Source organism: Protomyctophum bolini (genome assembly GCF_963924005.1).
Source record: "Protomyctophum bolini genome assembly, chromosome: 15".
Taxonomy (NCBI): domain Eukaryota; kingdom Metazoa; phylum Chordata; class Actinopteri; order Myctophiformes; family Myctophidae; genus Protomyctophum; species Protomyctophum bolini.
In genome coordinates, this window is record NC_137876.1 from 27043774 (window position 1) to 27061575 (window position 17802).

General features: G+C 43.3%; 1 protein-coding gene across 1 annotated transcript in view; it reads left to right on the forward strand.

Annotated features, from left to right (window-relative positions):
• Positions 1 to 17483, forward strand: part of esr2b (estrogen receptor 2b) — a 42727-nt gene extending 25244 nt beyond the window's left edge. Inside the window, exons 7-10 of the mRNA XM_080783690.1 lie at positions 2916 to 3049; positions 11456 to 11639; positions 14343 to 14615; positions 15656 to 17483. Of these exons, the coding sequence (XP_080639816.1) occupies positions 2916 to 3049; positions 11456 to 11639; positions 14343 to 14615; positions 15656 to 15764 (700 nt within the window). The 3' untranslated portion in view covers positions 15765 to 17483. The remainder of the gene's footprint in view (positions 1 to 2915; positions 3050 to 11455; positions 11640 to 14342; positions 14616 to 15655) is intronic.
• Positions 17484 to 17802: the final 319 nt, after the last annotated feature.

Here is a 17802-nt window from a genome sequence, read left to right on the forward strand (position 1 = left end):
GCTGGGCATAGGAGGAGCTAGCGGCCCCTCATAAGCTGGTATGCATGAACCTACTACTGCCCGTGGGAGTTGTAATCACCAAGGCACCAAAACACTGGCTACTAACTGGATGCCCTGGCAACCACTCCCTTCTTTCAGCCGCATGTTGAATGGTCTTTGCCAAAAGTTCTTTATCTGTGCCTGTTCTCTCCCACCCTGACCTTCAACTTTGTCCACATTATGTTTTACTGTTGCTATAGCTTACACCGCAGATCATCTTTTGTATTCATAGCAAACAGTAATTAGGCTCACTATCTGTCCTGCTCAACCCGAATATGCCTGATTACGGGAATTAGCCCTCATAGAGGTCCATCATGTTAGCCAATGTGTGTTTTCCAAAACATAATTTGGTAACACTTGCTATGCATCCCACGTTTATAACGCATTATGAACACACTTATGATTAAGCGTATAAAGTATAATGATTATTCATCAGCGCTTATAAATAATATCTTATAACAACCCTCATGGCATGACTCTCTGAGCAGAGAAGGCATAACATACATTAACCATTTGATCTCTACAGTAGTTTCCCTAATCTGGTGAAAACATTCTGCGAAAATAGCCGATTTCAAAGTGTGTGTGTGTGTGTGTGTGTGTGTGTGTGTGCGCGCGCACACAAAAAACACATTTCTTTCCTTTAAAAAAAATAATACTCATTCAGCAATTCTACTGCTGCTGTATTATATTTATTTTGGTGTAAGCTTCAGCATTCTATAGGCCTACTGCAACCTCTGTTTAAACTTTTGTGTAAAAAAAAAAAAAGATAGGATACTGAGGTGGTCAACAATTGTGCTGCTGCTAAACGATAGAGTAGTACAGATACTAATGCCCATATCAAGCATACAAAGTTGTTGCTATTACTGGACGGTTAGTCAAAATTACATGAAACCTGACTTCTTTCCATAAAATGTGTCTTCTAAAGACAGTTTTTAGGCCAATGGTGTAACTTGCATCACTTCTGCTAGCCAATGTAACTTTGTCATTTGAGCTGTTCAATGTTGTAATTTTCGCTTCACCTGGCTAATGTCACTCTTATGTCAATTATCAAATTCATGTGCACCCGTTTAAGAGTTTCTAGTATGTTTCTTTCCTATGCTGCTCTGTTTCACTACTACACTAGGCATTACTTACATGTGTGTGTGTGTGTGTGTGTGTGTGTGTGTGTGTGTGTGTGTGAGTGAGAGTGTGTGACTGTGTGCGCTTGCGAGAGTTCTGAATGGGGCAAAGTGCAATGACCTGGAGTTACGGATTCACCGGCCTTGATATGAATTCTAAAATATACACTGCAAGTTGTTACGGATTGGACATGCTGCAATGTGCTCAATCTGTTATTGTTTTGTTATCTAATATTTGTCTGTGTATGTAGTCAGTTTGTGCACAAGCATAACTACATTTATTCTTTTTACAAATGTGTGGTTTTTGTGTGTATGCACTTGTGTATGCACATGTGTATTGTGGGTAGTTTTCATGAAAAATAACGTGTGTGTGTGTGTGTGTGTGTGTGTGTGTGTGTGTGTGTGTGTGTGTGTGTGTGTGTGTGTGTGTGTGTGTGTGTGTGTGTGTTGCAAAGAAGCTATCGCTTTAGGATTACAGTAACCTTGGTGTGTTTTCATAATATGTTTCTGTGTCCAGTGATTGTTGTTTCTTTGAAACCCCCCCCCCCCCCAACCTCCTTGGTTTCTGAAAAATGTGAATGTTTTTTGAGGTAAAAGTGGGGGAGCCAGGCTATTTTACATAATTCAGTTGATTGAAAAGCATGTTTCCCAAGTGAAATTATAACGTTTTGCATAACTGAATTGCTGCCAAATTTTAACTATTTCTTCAATTACCCTGTAACAAGCCAAGCAGAACTGACAAATACAGTGTCTATATATCTATGTCCTGAGGGTCAGACAATGTGATTATGGCATATGTAATGTAATTTGTGGGAAGCCTACTCTTAAATATACAAATTAGAGGCCATCGTTACAGAAAATGGTATAGTAGTAAATCCTGGGCAAAGTATCCATATGGTCTCTGGTGACGCAAAATGCATTAAAGTAAATTAAGTGACAAAAAAGTGCAAATGGCAGATCTACAAGCTCTCAATGTGTCGCGGACAGGACATGTGAGCTTGTAGATCTGCCGTTTTCATTGCAGCGCCAGTGTCAGGGTACGAAATGTGACTGCACAATGCACATTGTCAATGAACAAAATAAGCTATACTGTAGATCACAGGTGAGATAAAGTGAAGCTGACGCAGACAGTAGCCTAGTATGTTTGCTGCCATGGTGATTTTAGCCTAGCTTGTATAGCTATCCGCTGTTTCACTCGTCTTTTCCTTTTCTTTTCTTTTTACTTCACGTTCATGGGTCCCTATGTTTGTGTGTATAATGATGAGACACGAGACAGCAGTGTGCATTCTAGTGTTACTGTATTTTACTGGTCATGGGGCTGTTGTTGGGGCATGCCATTCCAAGGGAAGGGGGTTTCCACTCCCTATAACAGCCAAATTGATTCGCATTTTGCGCACAGGTTAATTGGGCTACATTTGAAGAGTTGGATGAAATAAAATAATTGCAAAATAAACTAAATGCTGAGAAAATCGCCTAATATTCGGCGATTGGTCTCATCCAATCCACGATTGCCGATCTAATCGTCCCATCGCCCAACCCTAGGAACAACAAATGTCCAAACATTGAGACCATGCACTCACTCTGACTTCTTGAGTAACAACGATGATGATGATATAATGGCACCTCAAGGGGATGTCAATCACTGAGCTTCAGTATAGCACCTTCCTGTCCATGGTTGCCCATAATATACATTTAAAGGGATATTTAATTTTAATTTGCATGTCTCCTCTGTCTTTTTGTGTGTGTCCTGTCCTGTAGGGAGGAGGGTCATTGTGTAGAAGGGATAATGGAGATCTTTGACATGCTGCTGGCGGCCACTTCTCGTTTCCGGGAGTTAAATCTACAGCGTGAGGAGTATGTGTGTCTCAAAGCTATGATCCTCCTCAACTCCAGTGAGTATCTTTACTGCTACTGTGCTACACACGCGCGCACACACGCACACACACACACACACACACACACACACACACACACACACACACACACACACACACACACACACACACACACACACACACACACACACACAATAATTGCTCAGTGTTGGCATTGCCTTGAGGGGGTGGGGGTGTGTAAATATTTCACTATTCTGTGCCGATCGATCGGGTTGCAACTAGGGCTGTCAAATGTTTACAATTTTAATCAGATTAATCACAGCTTCAAAATGTATTAATTATGATTAATCACCATTCAAAATGTGCCATGTTTTCCTGTATATTGTTGTGGAAATGGAAATATAAATGACAGAAAGCGGATATGCATATTTTTTTTTTAAGTTTTTTGTTTTCTAATGCATTTAGTAAGCTATATCATGTATTGTGAGCATTTGTAGGCCTAGCCTACACTTTGAGTTAAATGAACACCGGCTTTTGGCCATTGTAGAGGCAATTTGGAATACACAAAGCAATGTTATTAATTTGAGAAACTCAAATAGTATTTCTGTGTAACTCTTCCCCATGAGTTAATGTTAGTACCTGTCCCTCAGTCTCACCAAATGGTTATCTGGTATGTGGCCGTACCAGTACAATGGCTCAGGGAGTCAAACTGGGTTTTCTATTACAATGACATGCCATGTAAGTTAGCTCCTTACTCTGAATTCTTGTCTTGCCTCATTAATGTATTGTCCTTCTGAGCATGTAGAGATCCTGCAGATTCTGTAGACTGGGGTCCCAGTCCAGAGATGAAAATCATAATGAAATGGCCTAGGCTAATTTCTATCAATTTAATTTGGGGGTCCTTGAAATTAAAATGGCTGAGAATCAATGGGTTAAACTGTAGACTATAGTTAATTCACAAAATACAATAACATGGCACATAACCATTTTTGCCTATATTTTGCGCTCAGTGGCGTGCACAGACATTTAGTGGGGCAGGTGCTCAAGTGAAAAAGGGCACCTTGTGCAGTGCGTGGAACCGGCCGGTTGCCTTAATAGTGTGAGATTTATAGATTTTGGGGCATAAATAATATATTAGAACTGAAGCTTTTTTTGTCACCATGGTCCACATACTGTACACTGTTCCCCTCAAAAAGGCACATTGCTGTCCAGAGGGCAAGGGCAGGTGGTGCTCTAGCACCCCTAGGGCTGTATTTTGCGTGTCTTAAGTACCAGGTCTTATTCCCTAACTTGAGTAAACTAAAGACCTGGAGGCGTGATCAATGCCATTTGGCTATTCTGAGTGGCCAAAGAGCATTGATCACGCCTCCAGGTCTTTAGTTTACTCAAGTTAGGGAATAAGACCTGGTACTTAAGACACGCAAAATACAGCCCCTAGTGTCTATCTGTGCACGACACTGTGCGCTAAAGTAATATATTGAATAACATATAAATGTATGTTTTAAGGCTAGAATGGCATTGTAGAGAAGTGGACTATAGTGAGAGACGAGATTGTCTCTCCTTCATTGCAGGACTGCAGGACTATGGAGATACATTACAGTCATGAATGATCAGCTTCAGTCAGTGTTTTAGTTCGTACCTGGAGTTGTGCATTATCTCCGCTGTGCACAGCAGCACAGGGGAACTGTCTTTATATCCATGGTCATTTTCAGTCGCTTTCCATGTGCGACACAAAAGTACCATGCGTTTGTTTTGGTAATAGCCTGCTGCAGGCGCAGCCATGCTGTTTCACGTAATCGCTTTGGACAAAACGAAACCTGCCGGACCAACGTCAATGGCTTAATGTACGCAAGACCAGCATTTTCATACTGTCCACAAGTTGCGACGGACCCGACGGTACTATAAAACATGTGAGTGATTCTTGCAGTGCGCTGCGTCTGAGCCCGATAGCTACACACTAGTAGTATGCGTGCGGAGAAGGGAGGAGGAAGACTGGAGGGTGTGTGTGTGTGTGTGTGTGTGTGTGTGTGTGTGTGTGTGTAATGACTGATGATGCAAAGCGGCTTTGCTAGGCAGACAAAGTAACACAACAGAGTTACATAATCAAACCATTTGGCAACGCAACTACAATACACAAGCTATCTCTGGTGTTGTTCAATAATTGACTGTGTGCTACACAGATTTGTCTTGCGCTGGAAGTTCAGTTCAGTGAAGTTCAGTTAACGCGATAATTTTGACAGCCTTAGTTGCAACAACTTTCGCCCACCAGGAGGCACTCATTGTGTTAAAAATGAAAAAGTCACACCCGTGTGAAGTAAGTGGTGCAACGCCATGTGGGGGTCCCCGGAACTTCCAGACCCGCAGGAACGTGGCCAAGGTGCCAGCCCGGTTCCGGTGAGCCGGAAATGACAGAGTTACCGTGTGGGGGTCCCTGTACTGTACTGTACTGTACTGTACTGTACTGTACTGTACTGTACTGTACTGTACTGTACTGTACTGTACTGTACTGTACTGTACTGTACTGTTAATATGTATGTACTGTTAATATGTATGTGTGTGTTAGGCTGCACAACAGTGACACTTGGTTTTGAAAACCAACCAAATGCAATTTCCGTGCTCAGACACAGGTAGCCAGCCAGCCACCCAGGCACACACAAAGCTACTCAAGTGGTTGCACCACTTAAAAACACAGGCACCTCACGATTAGGACAATCTAACCTGGTTAAAATGGAGGTTGAAGCTGGCTTTGTATAGGAAGCGGGCGGTGCAGCTAAAAGGAATATAAAATATCTAAATATTGAATAAAGCAACTTCAAAACTGTCTGGGTAGACGCTGAAGGTTACAGGCTTTAGTTCCTATTATTGGTCCGACTTGCAGTCATTAGACCGACAACCTACCAACCTAACAACGTTTTGTTCGAAGTGACACACTTTTTGATCCTAAACCTACAGATTTCTTTCAGAATTTTTGTCCGTATCGTTCGGCCGTAATCGTCGTCCAAAGTTAGTGGGAGGGGACAAATCATGAACCAAACATCCAGTCCACCCCAAATTTGAATCACATGTCCTGGGTGATGGCATCAACACAGAGCCAAGCCTTTGTATTTTCATCCATGCGAAATGCGAAAAATGTAACCGTTTGTTGCAAAAACAAACGATAAATCCCCTCCAAATTACTTACACATGATCACAGGGGTGACTTGACATTGTAATTGGCTAGCAAAATTAGTGGGAGGGGCCTATGTAAGCGTTTGCGGCAACCACACTTTTCTAGTTATTATTATTATAACTCTTGAGAGTTGGAAATTAAGAGAACCACTGCGTTAAATGATACAGAAAATTATTCTCATTGACCTAGTGCAGTCAAACATTGTGTTCTCCTAGAGGTCACAGTGACCTCTACCCTCAACCCTCTTGTCACAAATCAGCAGGTTTGGTTCAGGTGACTGACCTGTCTGTATGCGTGTCCTCACAAAGTTCACTACTAATACACACACACCCACATACGCGCACACACACACACACACACACACACACTATGGTCCTGTTTTATGGGAGAAAAAATTCTAATACTTTTGTGGGGCATTTATGTATCGTTTGAAAAAGATAAATCCATATTTTTTCAGTACCACACACACACACGCGCACGCGTGTGCGCACGCACACACACAACCCCTGACAGACTCCATGTTGACTCGGCTCCGTTGCAGCTGCTGGAAACAAAAAACTAAAAGTACAAATTGTGCAAGAAGTGAAATGGAGTCTAAAGAGCCAGGAGAACAGGGAGTGGATTGCAGATTTATGCATTTGGACAGATGGAAAGTATGGCTCAACTCCTCGGTCCTTCTGTCCTTGCCATGGGAGAATGGATAGGCTTTATAAAGGATATCCGCTCTACTGCCCTCTGCTGTGTCACATAGAATAACAGATTTGATATATGCCTATATAATAATGGGTATTTGAATTGGGTTAAAGCCCTGCTAGCGGTATGGCTTTAGACCCTGGCGTCTATGTTGTGCTTGTCTGTTCACGTGACATTTATTTATTGTATTTTCTTTTTAAGTCACAATGCGAGTAGCCTCGGAAACCCAGACGTTTTATTTCCTGGAAGACAATGCGAGGGACTGAGTGTGGGCGAATTCTTTCTTTTTCTTTTTTTTAAAAGAATCCCCTCCCCCAAAAAGGATTTAAATGGTGAAGTGAACTCATTCAACGCTAGCTCATGAGTCATAAATTACCACCCACTGCCAGATTTTTCTTTTTTGTATTTCCTTAGCTTTTAAGTAGTCCCAGAATATGTATTTCCACTACAATCACACACATTATGGTCCGTTGGAACGATACAGGAAGGGAGATGGAGGAGTTTCAGAAAATCCTCTAACGTGGGAATGGATGGGAGCTGTGTTTTTGTGAGCACGTGATTTCCTGGTTCTTGGTTTCAAGGAGTCTCAAGCAGTGAATCATAGGTTAGCGAAGAGCGCCATCAAGTGTAAAAACTGAAAACGTTGTCTTTGGCGGGGTGGGCTTATGAAAATAAATAATCCAAAGTCGTCATTGGAGAGTTAAGGATGATGATGTTGGTCGTATTGTCCATCTGTCCACCCGTCACTTGATCACAACTCACAAGCAACATTATCTTTAAATCTCATGGCTCGATTGCCATGAAATTTGTAGTGTACGTACCTTCGCAAGTAAAAGATAGACTAGGAACTAGGATGTTTCAAAGCCTTCTGCCACCTGTGTGAGCCAGCGCACACATAGTTGTGGAGTTGGAGACTTGTCTGTTGAGCCGAGGTGACTGAGAGCCAAGAGGATCTTTTAAACTTGGTCTTATAAGGGAAAGCATGCACATAGAGATATCTGACAGTGTTCATGTGCAGCCCAGTAAGGAAGATGTTGCATTAACATTTCATCAGCACTAAACTAAACGGTTCAAGCCTACAGTACGTACAAAGCGCTGTGAGCGTGAAGCCTATGGGTCATGTTTTACCCCTCCTCCCCATTTTAGTTGTCAATTGTTTGACTCCTCTGCATTATTTACTCCAAAATGGCCAGTCACTAAATTGGAGAGTTTGGGAGAATGTGGTAATGTGAAAGTCATTTGTGGTGAGTCTCACCCAAAGAGATGTATCTCGAACAATGGCAGAAATGTGCAAGAGTTTTGGGCAATGCTGTGTGCACAGTATTTTGTAAATGTGTAAACATACACCAGCTGCACATCTTTATATTGTGCATGTTTATCTGAGAGAATAACAGAGACCATGTTGAGCAGAGCAGTGCTGCATTCTCCCTTTTTATTTAGAATCAACTTCAATCGCATGGAGTCTAGTGAAGTAGTGGTGGTGATGTGAATGCATGGAGTCTAGTGAAGTAGTGGTGGTGATGTGAATGCATGGAGTCTAGTGAAGTAGTGGTGGTGAATGGTGATGTGAATGCATGGAGTCTAGTGAAGTAGTGGTGGTGATGTGAATGCATGGAGTCTAGTGAAGTAGTGGTGGGGATGTGAATGCATGGAGTCTAGTGAAGTAGTGGTGGTGATGTGAATGCATGGAGTCTAGTGAAGTAGTGGTGGTGATGTGAATGAGTCTAGTGAAGTAGTGGTGGTGATGTGAATGGAGTCTAGTGAAGTAGTGGTGGTGATGTGAATGCATGGAGTCTAGTGAAGTAGTGGTGGTGATGTGAATGAGTCTAGTGAAGTAGTGGTGGTGATGTGAATGCATGGAGTCTAGTGAAGTAGTGGTGGTGATGTGAATGAGTCTAGTGAAGTAGTGGTGGTGATGTGAATGCATGGAGTCTAGTGAAGTAGTGGTGGTGATGTGAATGAGTCTAGTGAAGTAGTGGTGGTGATGTGAATGCATGGAGTCTAGTGAAGTAGTGGTGGTGATGTGAATGAGTCTAGTGAAGTAGTGGTGGTGATGTGAATGGAGTCTAGTGAAGTAGTGGTGGTGATGTGAATGCATGGATTCTAGTGAAGTAGTGGTGGTGATGTGAATGGAGTCTAGTGAAGTAGTGGTGGTGATGTGAATGAGTCTAGTGAAGTAGTGGTGGTGATGTGAATGAGTCTAGTTAAGTAGTAGTGGTGGTGATGTGAATGCATGGAGTCTAGTGAAGTAGTGGTGGTGATGTGAATGCATGGAGTCTAGTGAAGTAGTGGTGGGGATGTGAATGAGTCTAGTGAAGTAGTGGTGGTGATGTGAATGCATGGAGTCTAGTGAAGTAGTGGTGGTGATGTGAATGCATGGAGTCTAGTGAAGTAGTGGTGGGGATGTGAATGCATGGAGTCTAGTGAAGTAGTGGTGGGGATGTGAATGCATGGAGTCTAGTGAAGTAGTGGTGGTGATGTGAATGAGTCTAGTGAAGTAGTGGTGGTGATGTGAATGGAGTCTAGTGAAGTAGTGGTGGTGATGTGAATGCATGGAGTCTAGTGAAGTAGTGGTGGTGATGTGAATGAGTCTAGTGAAGTAGTGGTGGGGATGTGAATGCATGGAGTCTAGTGAAGTAGTGGTGGTGATGTGAATGAGTCTAGTGAAGTAGTGGTGGTGATGTGAATGGAGTCTAGTGAAGTAGTGGTGGTGATGTGAATGCATGGATTCTAGTGAAGTAGTGGTGGTGATGTGAATGAGTCTAGTGAAGTAGTGGTGGTGATGTGAATGAGTCTAGTGAAGTAGTGGTGGTGATGTGAATGCATGGAGTCTAGTGAAGTAGTGGTGGTGATGTGAATGCATGGAGTCTAGTGAAGTAGTGGTGGTGATGTGAATGCATGGAGTCTAGTGAAGTAGTGGTGGTGATGTGAATGCATGGAGTCTAGTGAAGTAGTGGTGGGGATGTGAATGCGACCTTAGTCATCAATGCCAAGGGACTCCCTTGGCATTGATGACTAAGGTCGCAGCGTACTGCCATGAAACTTACGGAGTGCACTCATTGTCCCCAGAGGAGAACAATTATTATACAGGCAATTATTGACCAATTACCTTTGCCACCTTCCACTTTGTTATCTCAAAATCTAATGGTCATATTGCATCATATTGCATTCGTTTTCCCTGGAGGATGATTGTCTGCTAGTAGGCATACTGTTAACCGTATGGCCGTTACTCTAGCACCTCCCTATGGCCAACATTTACATTTGGGTGTAATGAGCAGCACAGCACAGGGCAGGGCTGCTAGCGAGGCCTTTAGACCCATAGTATTGTTTAAGATAGTCTTTGTTAAGTCCTAACCACACCAGAGGGTTGCCATGAAACTCCTTGCAACATGCAACTACTTGCAACCATTATTCCCATGGCAGTTGCAAGGAGTTGCAGCCGGTGTGGTTTGGGCCTTAGACGCAACAGTGGAGGAAGTTCCTTGATGCTTGCTTATTCATCCTCTAGACCCAGAGTCTAGACAGACAGTAACATCTGCCTTAAGGTGGTTGCACACTGGACACGTTTTCGGATTTTTAGCTGCTTTTTTCCGAAACAAACGCGTCCAGTGTGCAACCACCTTTAAAGTGGCAGTTCAATGTCAATGCCACGGTCAATGTCATTGTTGATTGGTTACAGAGCATACCGTCAGGCACACGTGGAAAGGCATTCAGTGATGGCAGAGGTACTGGCAAGGGCTGGGCAAAAAACTTGTCTTGAACAATGCTTGAGAGCTTGGGAAAACAAAAGACAATCTAGCAAGGACTCCACTAGCCTACTTTGTTCAATGATGCTCGTACTCTATCATTTCAGGGGTAGCATAGTCCAGAGCGTGAGTGTGCTATAGCATTACAATTAACATGACATGAAAGCAGTTATTGCAGAACGAGAGATTTCTCTGTCTGACTTACAGTTTTTGGTGCGCATTGGGTTTATGTCTGAAAAGCAGCTAAATATTGTCCAATACATTTTCTTATTCAAATGCATTCTCGTTGAATCATTTTTACTGTGATATCAGATGGCAATTTATCATTGACTAGTGTTAGCTCTGTTGTCTAAGTGACTCTGACACAAATTGCATACATTTTGTGAGACCTTTTCAGATGGGCAATATTATTAGACATAAAGGCCTTTCTTATTTAGCCTATATGATATCTAATGGGCATTATCTCTCTCTCTCTCTCTCTCTCTCTCTCTCTCTCTCTCTCTCTCTCTCTCTCATTGTAATGGGAAGAGAACACATGGAGGGCAGTGTCCATGCCTGCGTAATGTGACCATTATTACCGAAGTTAGGTTTTTGCTTTGATATCGTTTGATTGGGAGACAATGCAATCACGTCTGATACAGCAAATGAAAGTTTCCAAAGGATTATGGAGAATTAAAATATCGCTTCAAATAATGAGCGGGCTATGCCTTAATTAAATGCCAGTGGTCGATCAATCAATCAATGTACTCAACCTCTCTGTCTCGCTCCCTTTCTCTCTATCCTCCCCTCTCTGTCTCCCCCCCTCTCTCTCTCTCTCTCTCTCTCTCTCTCTCTCTCTCTCTCTCTCTCTCGCAGACACGTGCAATAGTCCTCCGGAGACGGCCGAGGAGTTGGAGAGCAGGAACAAGCTGCTCCGGCTGCTGGACTCAGTGATTGATGCCCTGGTCTGGGCCATCTCCAAGCTGGGCCTGTCCTCCCAGCAGCAGACTCTACGGCTCACACACCTCACTATGCTGCTGTCACACATCAGACATATCAGGTACCCACAAACCATTCCTTCACTGAGTAGTACTTGTTTTTACTCAACTACTCAACACAAAAGGTTGTACATCATGCATATCTAACTACTGATTCTAGAGATTGTGTCCTCAGAATGCGTCCTGAGGATGCGTGGACAGAATGCGTCCGCATTCTGCGTTGTGATTGGCAGAGCATCGCATAACGGGTGCACCACATGAGCCAATATAAGTGGCAGAGGGAGAGAGAGGAGTGGAGATAGAGACTGTACTGTACTGTACTGTACTGTACTGTACTGTACTGTACTGTACTGTACTGTACTGTACTGTACTGTACTGTACTGTACTGTACTGTACTGTACTGTACTGTACTGTACAGAGTAGTACTGTGAGGCACACACAGCCGCCTCACATGCCTGCATGTGTGTTAGTTTAGCTGTTATTAAGCCTTCATGGGTATGGACTAATTTTAATAAAACACTAAATCAGTGATGTCATGCATTAAATAGACAATCTGCAAGCTCTGCTATTTTAGGGGTGTGTGTGTGTGTGTGTACCTGCACTATTCATATTTTTAATTCATCATTTTAATGCCAATAGAAAAATCTGTGATATACACAGCCTCTCTCATTTTCACGGGGAAGTCCTATAGTATTAGACACCCAGTCCTGATGGTGGCGGTAACTTCACCATTATGCCGATTTTGACCGAATAGAGTGAATCTGGCGATGTCATTTCCAGTTAAACGGAACATCAACATCCGATATCTTGTGTGGGGCACGGTGGCACAGCTGGTAGTGCTGTCGCCTCACAGCTAGAAGGTCCTGGGTTCGATTCCCGCTCGGGACGCTGTGGGTGCTGGCGGCGTGTTTCCTCCTCCGCGTCATCAGTGCCCACACCCGAAGGCGGGGTTGGCGAAAGGGTAGGTACCCTCACAAAAAACATGCAGTAATCCTGTTCACTAAACTGCCTCCCCCTGGCCAGCCGGGGCGCCAGATGGAGGGGAAAGGAACTGGTTGGAATAACGTGTTCCTTCCACGCGCTACGTCCAACCAAGGAAACTCCCCCCTGTCAGGTGTAAAGGAGCAACTTGGACACTCAGGCATGAAGGAAGCATGAGTTCAAGTCCGTTGCTCTCCCCTTGTCCCCCATATATGGGGACTAGGTTGGTGGAGGGTGTGTAGAGCCCAGGATCACATTAGATGATTGACACAGGGATGAAAAATGGGTTACAAAATCGTGGGATAAAAAATATATTAAATAAAAACAAAAAAACATCCGCTATCGTTCTGCACTGTTACACAATGGTCTGTCCCCGATGCTATGCGATCATCGTTTCTTTTTATATCCAAGTAAAATTAAGCTCTAATCAAGCCCCGAATATTGCATTTTACGCAGCTATGCACATAAAGACCGCGCACGTGCGTGCGCGACCGTGCACGCGACGATTTCGGCCGGTTTTAGGTAGAGGACATCGGCCGTTAGCCAAACATGCTAAAAGTTGCTACATTATTTAAAACAAAGCCCCCGATTATTTGGAATAAAACTATTACTTAAATACCGTCAAGGGCAACAAGAGGGTTAAAGGAAAACAAAAAACATCCTGTTTAGTAGTATCAAATCAATGTGCTATCTTTTTCTCTGTGTGTTAAGCATGTGCAGCAGTTGTATTTGGTTGGACCATATAATGTAACCTTCTTCTGATCAGTGTTTGGATCTAGTTCTATCTAGTTCTATCCAAATAAAATAACGAGCCCTGAGATCTACCTCATGGAGGACATCAATAATTCACCGAGGCCAGCATGATGATGTCTCTCACCAGGGAGGGAGGGAGGGTGTGTGTGTGTGTGTGTGTGTGTGTGTGTGTGTGTGTGTGTGTGTGTGTGTGTGTGTGTGTGTGTGTGTGTGTGTGTGTGTGTGTGTGTGTGTGCGCGTACACGCATGATTCTGCCTGCCGTGTGTGTGTATGTTCTGCCCAGTGTTGAGTGTAACACCGTTAAAATTAACGCTGTTACTGTAACAGAATACTTTATGGGGTAACCGATGGAGGCCATTATTTATGTGAGAGATGGAAGAACACTTCCAGCGCCGAATGCACTGGCCAGCCAGACAAAGACACTGATTAAACTGCCTAGAGTAAATACCATTGGCCTAATCTAATGACCTGGGGTTAAGTGAACACCACATAAAAACCAGAAACTGAGAGAGTGTGTGAGTCAGGCAGAAAGAAAATGTATCTACATTTTAACATTTCATGATTATTCGTTTTTTTCGTGCGCCACATAAAGGTAGCAATCTAGTTCACAACGTGGGCGCAAGGAGCAGTGGGCGCAGGGGGTAGTGGGCGCAAGGGGCAGCGCCTTGGGGAGAGGTTAAGTGTCTTGCTCAAAGACACTTTGACACATCGACTGGTGCCGGGACGTGAACCGGGGGCTGTCATAAAGTTTCAGCGACGGCTTACTTACAGTAGTAAACACATTACTCCCAACACATCTCCCAACACATCATAATACATGTCAGGTGTGTCATAGCTCTAGGTGTGGTATATCTCTGTTTACAAAATGCTGTACCCCTACAACTGTATATACTTTCCCCATTTTCAACAGTTTTTTATTATATTTTGACACTTGCTTTGTCAATGCAAACGTATGTTTTGTCATGCCAATAAAGCTCAGTTGAATTGAACTGTCCTGCTGATGGATCTCCTCTCTCCTGCCTCCCCCCAGTAACAAAGGCATGGACCACTTGTCCACCATGAAGAGGAAGAACGTGGTCCTGGTCTACGACCTCCTCCTTGAGATGCTGGATGCCAACACCTCCAGTAGCAGCCACATGCCCTCCTCCCACCACTACCCGGCGGCGGCGGTGCCACCCCAGCAGGCCGCCTCAGAATCACCTCCCTGTCCCCTCACTGAGACGCCCATCCTGGACACGCATCTCCACCATCCTCTGCAGCCGCCCAGCTCCCAGGTGGATCACGTGACGTTGGAGAGCAATGAGTGAGTTGTGGCTTACATCGACTGAATACGGTTATAGTTACTAGAAGCTCGACCGGCTAGAGCGAGAGCTCTAGTGCCACGGGGAAAAGAACATAGTGTAACACTGATTGAGAAACCTGTGGCCTGTAGAAAGATGTTACCATAGTTTGATGACGTTGTGTACAGTGGTCCTAATGGGCAAAAGAGGTGGCTGAAATGGGCCTGGATAATTCAGGCACATTTCAGCCACCTCTTTTTCCTCGCCAACTGTACAATATGTCTAGACATTGAGGGCGGGATAATAAGCCTATAGAACATAATGAATAGAGTACTTATAAATAGTTTGTGGAAGTGTGGAGGCAAGTGGAGTGCTGGTAAGCTCGGCCCTAGTAACCAGACACCACGTCGACCCTATTCAAAGTGGTGATTCTGGAATCTGGATTAGAAATAAATTATTAAATAAAATCCAGTTTTTCTGCTGTTTTCCTTCTGCCAGCCTGCAGTGTTCTGACTGGCTCGCTAGACCTTGTTTTTGTACAATATACATGGAGGAAATGTAGCTTGACACACAGACGCTTCAAAAATAATGAAGTAAAGACTCACTCAGCCGACAAACAGACCAGCTAATCTGACCACCCACTCATCCATCAATCAGTAAATCAATGCGTTCATTTGTATCATAGATCATCACTCAATCGTCAGTCATTATCTAGCCAGCCATTTGCAACCACTTGCCAACCAAGTGGTTTCCAAACGTTTTAGCCCAAAAGATACATTCGATGTCTCCCCCGTGACACAAACTAGTGAAAACAAGCTCACTTGTACATCTCCACTACCTTGTCCAGAAACACAAAAAAAGTATTGCATAACAGGGTGGGTATGCATTCCCTATTTGCATCGTTCCCGAGTATGTTTAGCCCCTATAAAAATAGGGGCATGTTTACTCACTCCCGATAATGTGTCCGCAACCCAAAAATGGGTCCTGACCCACTGTTTGGTAAACGGTGGCCTAGCCAGCTAGTCCACCAGCCATTAGCTAACCAACTGCTCCTGTCTTCCAGTTACCTGCAACCAGCTCAGTGGGCAGGGGAGACTGGTCACCTGCTCCCCTCTGTGGAAGACACCAGCTCATACATGATCACAGAGCAGGTTGGCATTGTAACCATCTGAGCTTCTACCACAAGAAAATAAGGGGTGTTTGGACTTAAACGAGAGACTAGAACATGCTCTCTGGACCAGGGGACAAATCTCAAAATAACAGACTGACAAGAAAGAGGAGAAACGGATTACATGCTCATGCTGTTTTGGGGGTAAATATTATGCTTTTGCGGCTCATAAGATGTCTTTGAATTTACAGCAGCCAACAAAAGGCAAAAGAGGAAAAAAAGTATTTTAATTAAATGTGGGGTCTTTTAATTGTATATTTTGTGTGTAATTCTTTCACTTGTGAATGTGCACTTGGTGGTCACGACGAGTACATCTTTGCCAGTCAAAATTGTGCTCTCTTTTGATATACAGTATTTGTATCTTTTTCAGCTATGTGTAACTTCTGAGAACACACCATGCCATCTTCAATAATATACTCACTTATACCCACTGGTGTATGTTGTCAACAACTCTGATTTATACTTAACCTAATTGTGTGCCGGTGTCGCATTGTGAGATCATAGATCAGCCGTTTTGGTAAGCGACACCGGTGTGCCACTAAGTATAACTCAGGCTTTTAACATCCACATCCGTACAGTCACATATTGCAATGCTACAATAAACTGTGCTGTGCTATGTATCAGATTGTGAAAACAACTACGACTATTACTACTGCTACTATTAATACTATTGCTACTACTACTACTACTTCTACTTAAACTGTACTATGCTTCGGTTTACATTCACTATCTGTGGCTCATGCATGCAAGTTCACAGTCACAAAAATACAGAGTAACGTGAACACACGGTCATCTTGGTTACTGTGAAATTGTCAGAGGCTTGTTGTAATTTGGGGCTTTCCACTTGGGATTTGTTTTTTCTTACTCTTCTTTGTAAAGACACATGTCTTTCAAGCTGCAACGTCAGTGGCCTTTTATTGATATGACTGTTAACGCTCTGCTCCCTTTATCGGGGAAAATACAAGGCTGCATTTACGCAGGCATCAAAATGCCACCTGTGGCGATCTGATCTGCTCTGCTCTGCTCAGTGCTGCCTAAATGGAATTGACATGGCTCAAATTATTACCTGAGTCCTCACCACTCAGTATTTCTCAAAGAGGTTGTAAAAGTCTTGGCATTGTTTTTATGTTTGTATGTTTGTTTGTTTTTTGTGCCATCAATTTTGTACTAGCAGATGCTTTCCATATTCATTGGGTAGGATTCCTACCCACTTCATATTGATGAACTGTTTGCTATGATCAGAGGATTGAGAAGCAATCCTTGTTTTTTGTAAATACAGCCTACAAAGTTGGACTAAGCTCCCTAGAATGTGTTCATACTTGTGGTTTGTGTACACACACACACACACACACACACACACACACACACACACACACACACACAAACTGTACACACAATCTCTGTACCTGGAAAGCTGTCCCTCTGTGACCTTTGCAATGTATATTACACACACAGTCATGTCTTCATCTTGGAGCCTTGATACACATGCACAAATCTGACCAGAAAATAAATCTGTTTCTCACTGCGACGTCTGCACACAAACACTTTCATTTTGGTTGTTTGTCAAATGTCAGAAGTTTGTGTTTCTCTGCTTGGATAACTGTGTTTCTTCTGTGTTACTGTACACAGAACAACAATCACGACAAGGAATGTTTATTGTCGACCAAGAATGATCAGCTAATTCATCCATTGAATAAGTAAGCATTAAACAAATTGAACTGTTCACACTGTTGTCTTTTGTCTTGTGCATCTCAGTTACAGAAAGTGTGGCTGTGAGGTCCGTCCTTACTCAAACCATCAACACAATAATTAGTATGTCATGCAACCTGCACTGCTAAGTTAAGGGACAACTTAGTTTTGTTTTGTTTTGTTTATTTATACAAATGTTCATGTTTTAGGTTGTTATTAGAGAAAGTAACAGATTAGTCTTAATTTTTATCAGGTTGTACCGGCCCGATCTTTAGAGGCTGGGCTGTGTTCGAGTAGACCTTCTATTGAATGTGAAGGGGGAGGTGACAAACTGAGATTCCGTGAGCCCAGTA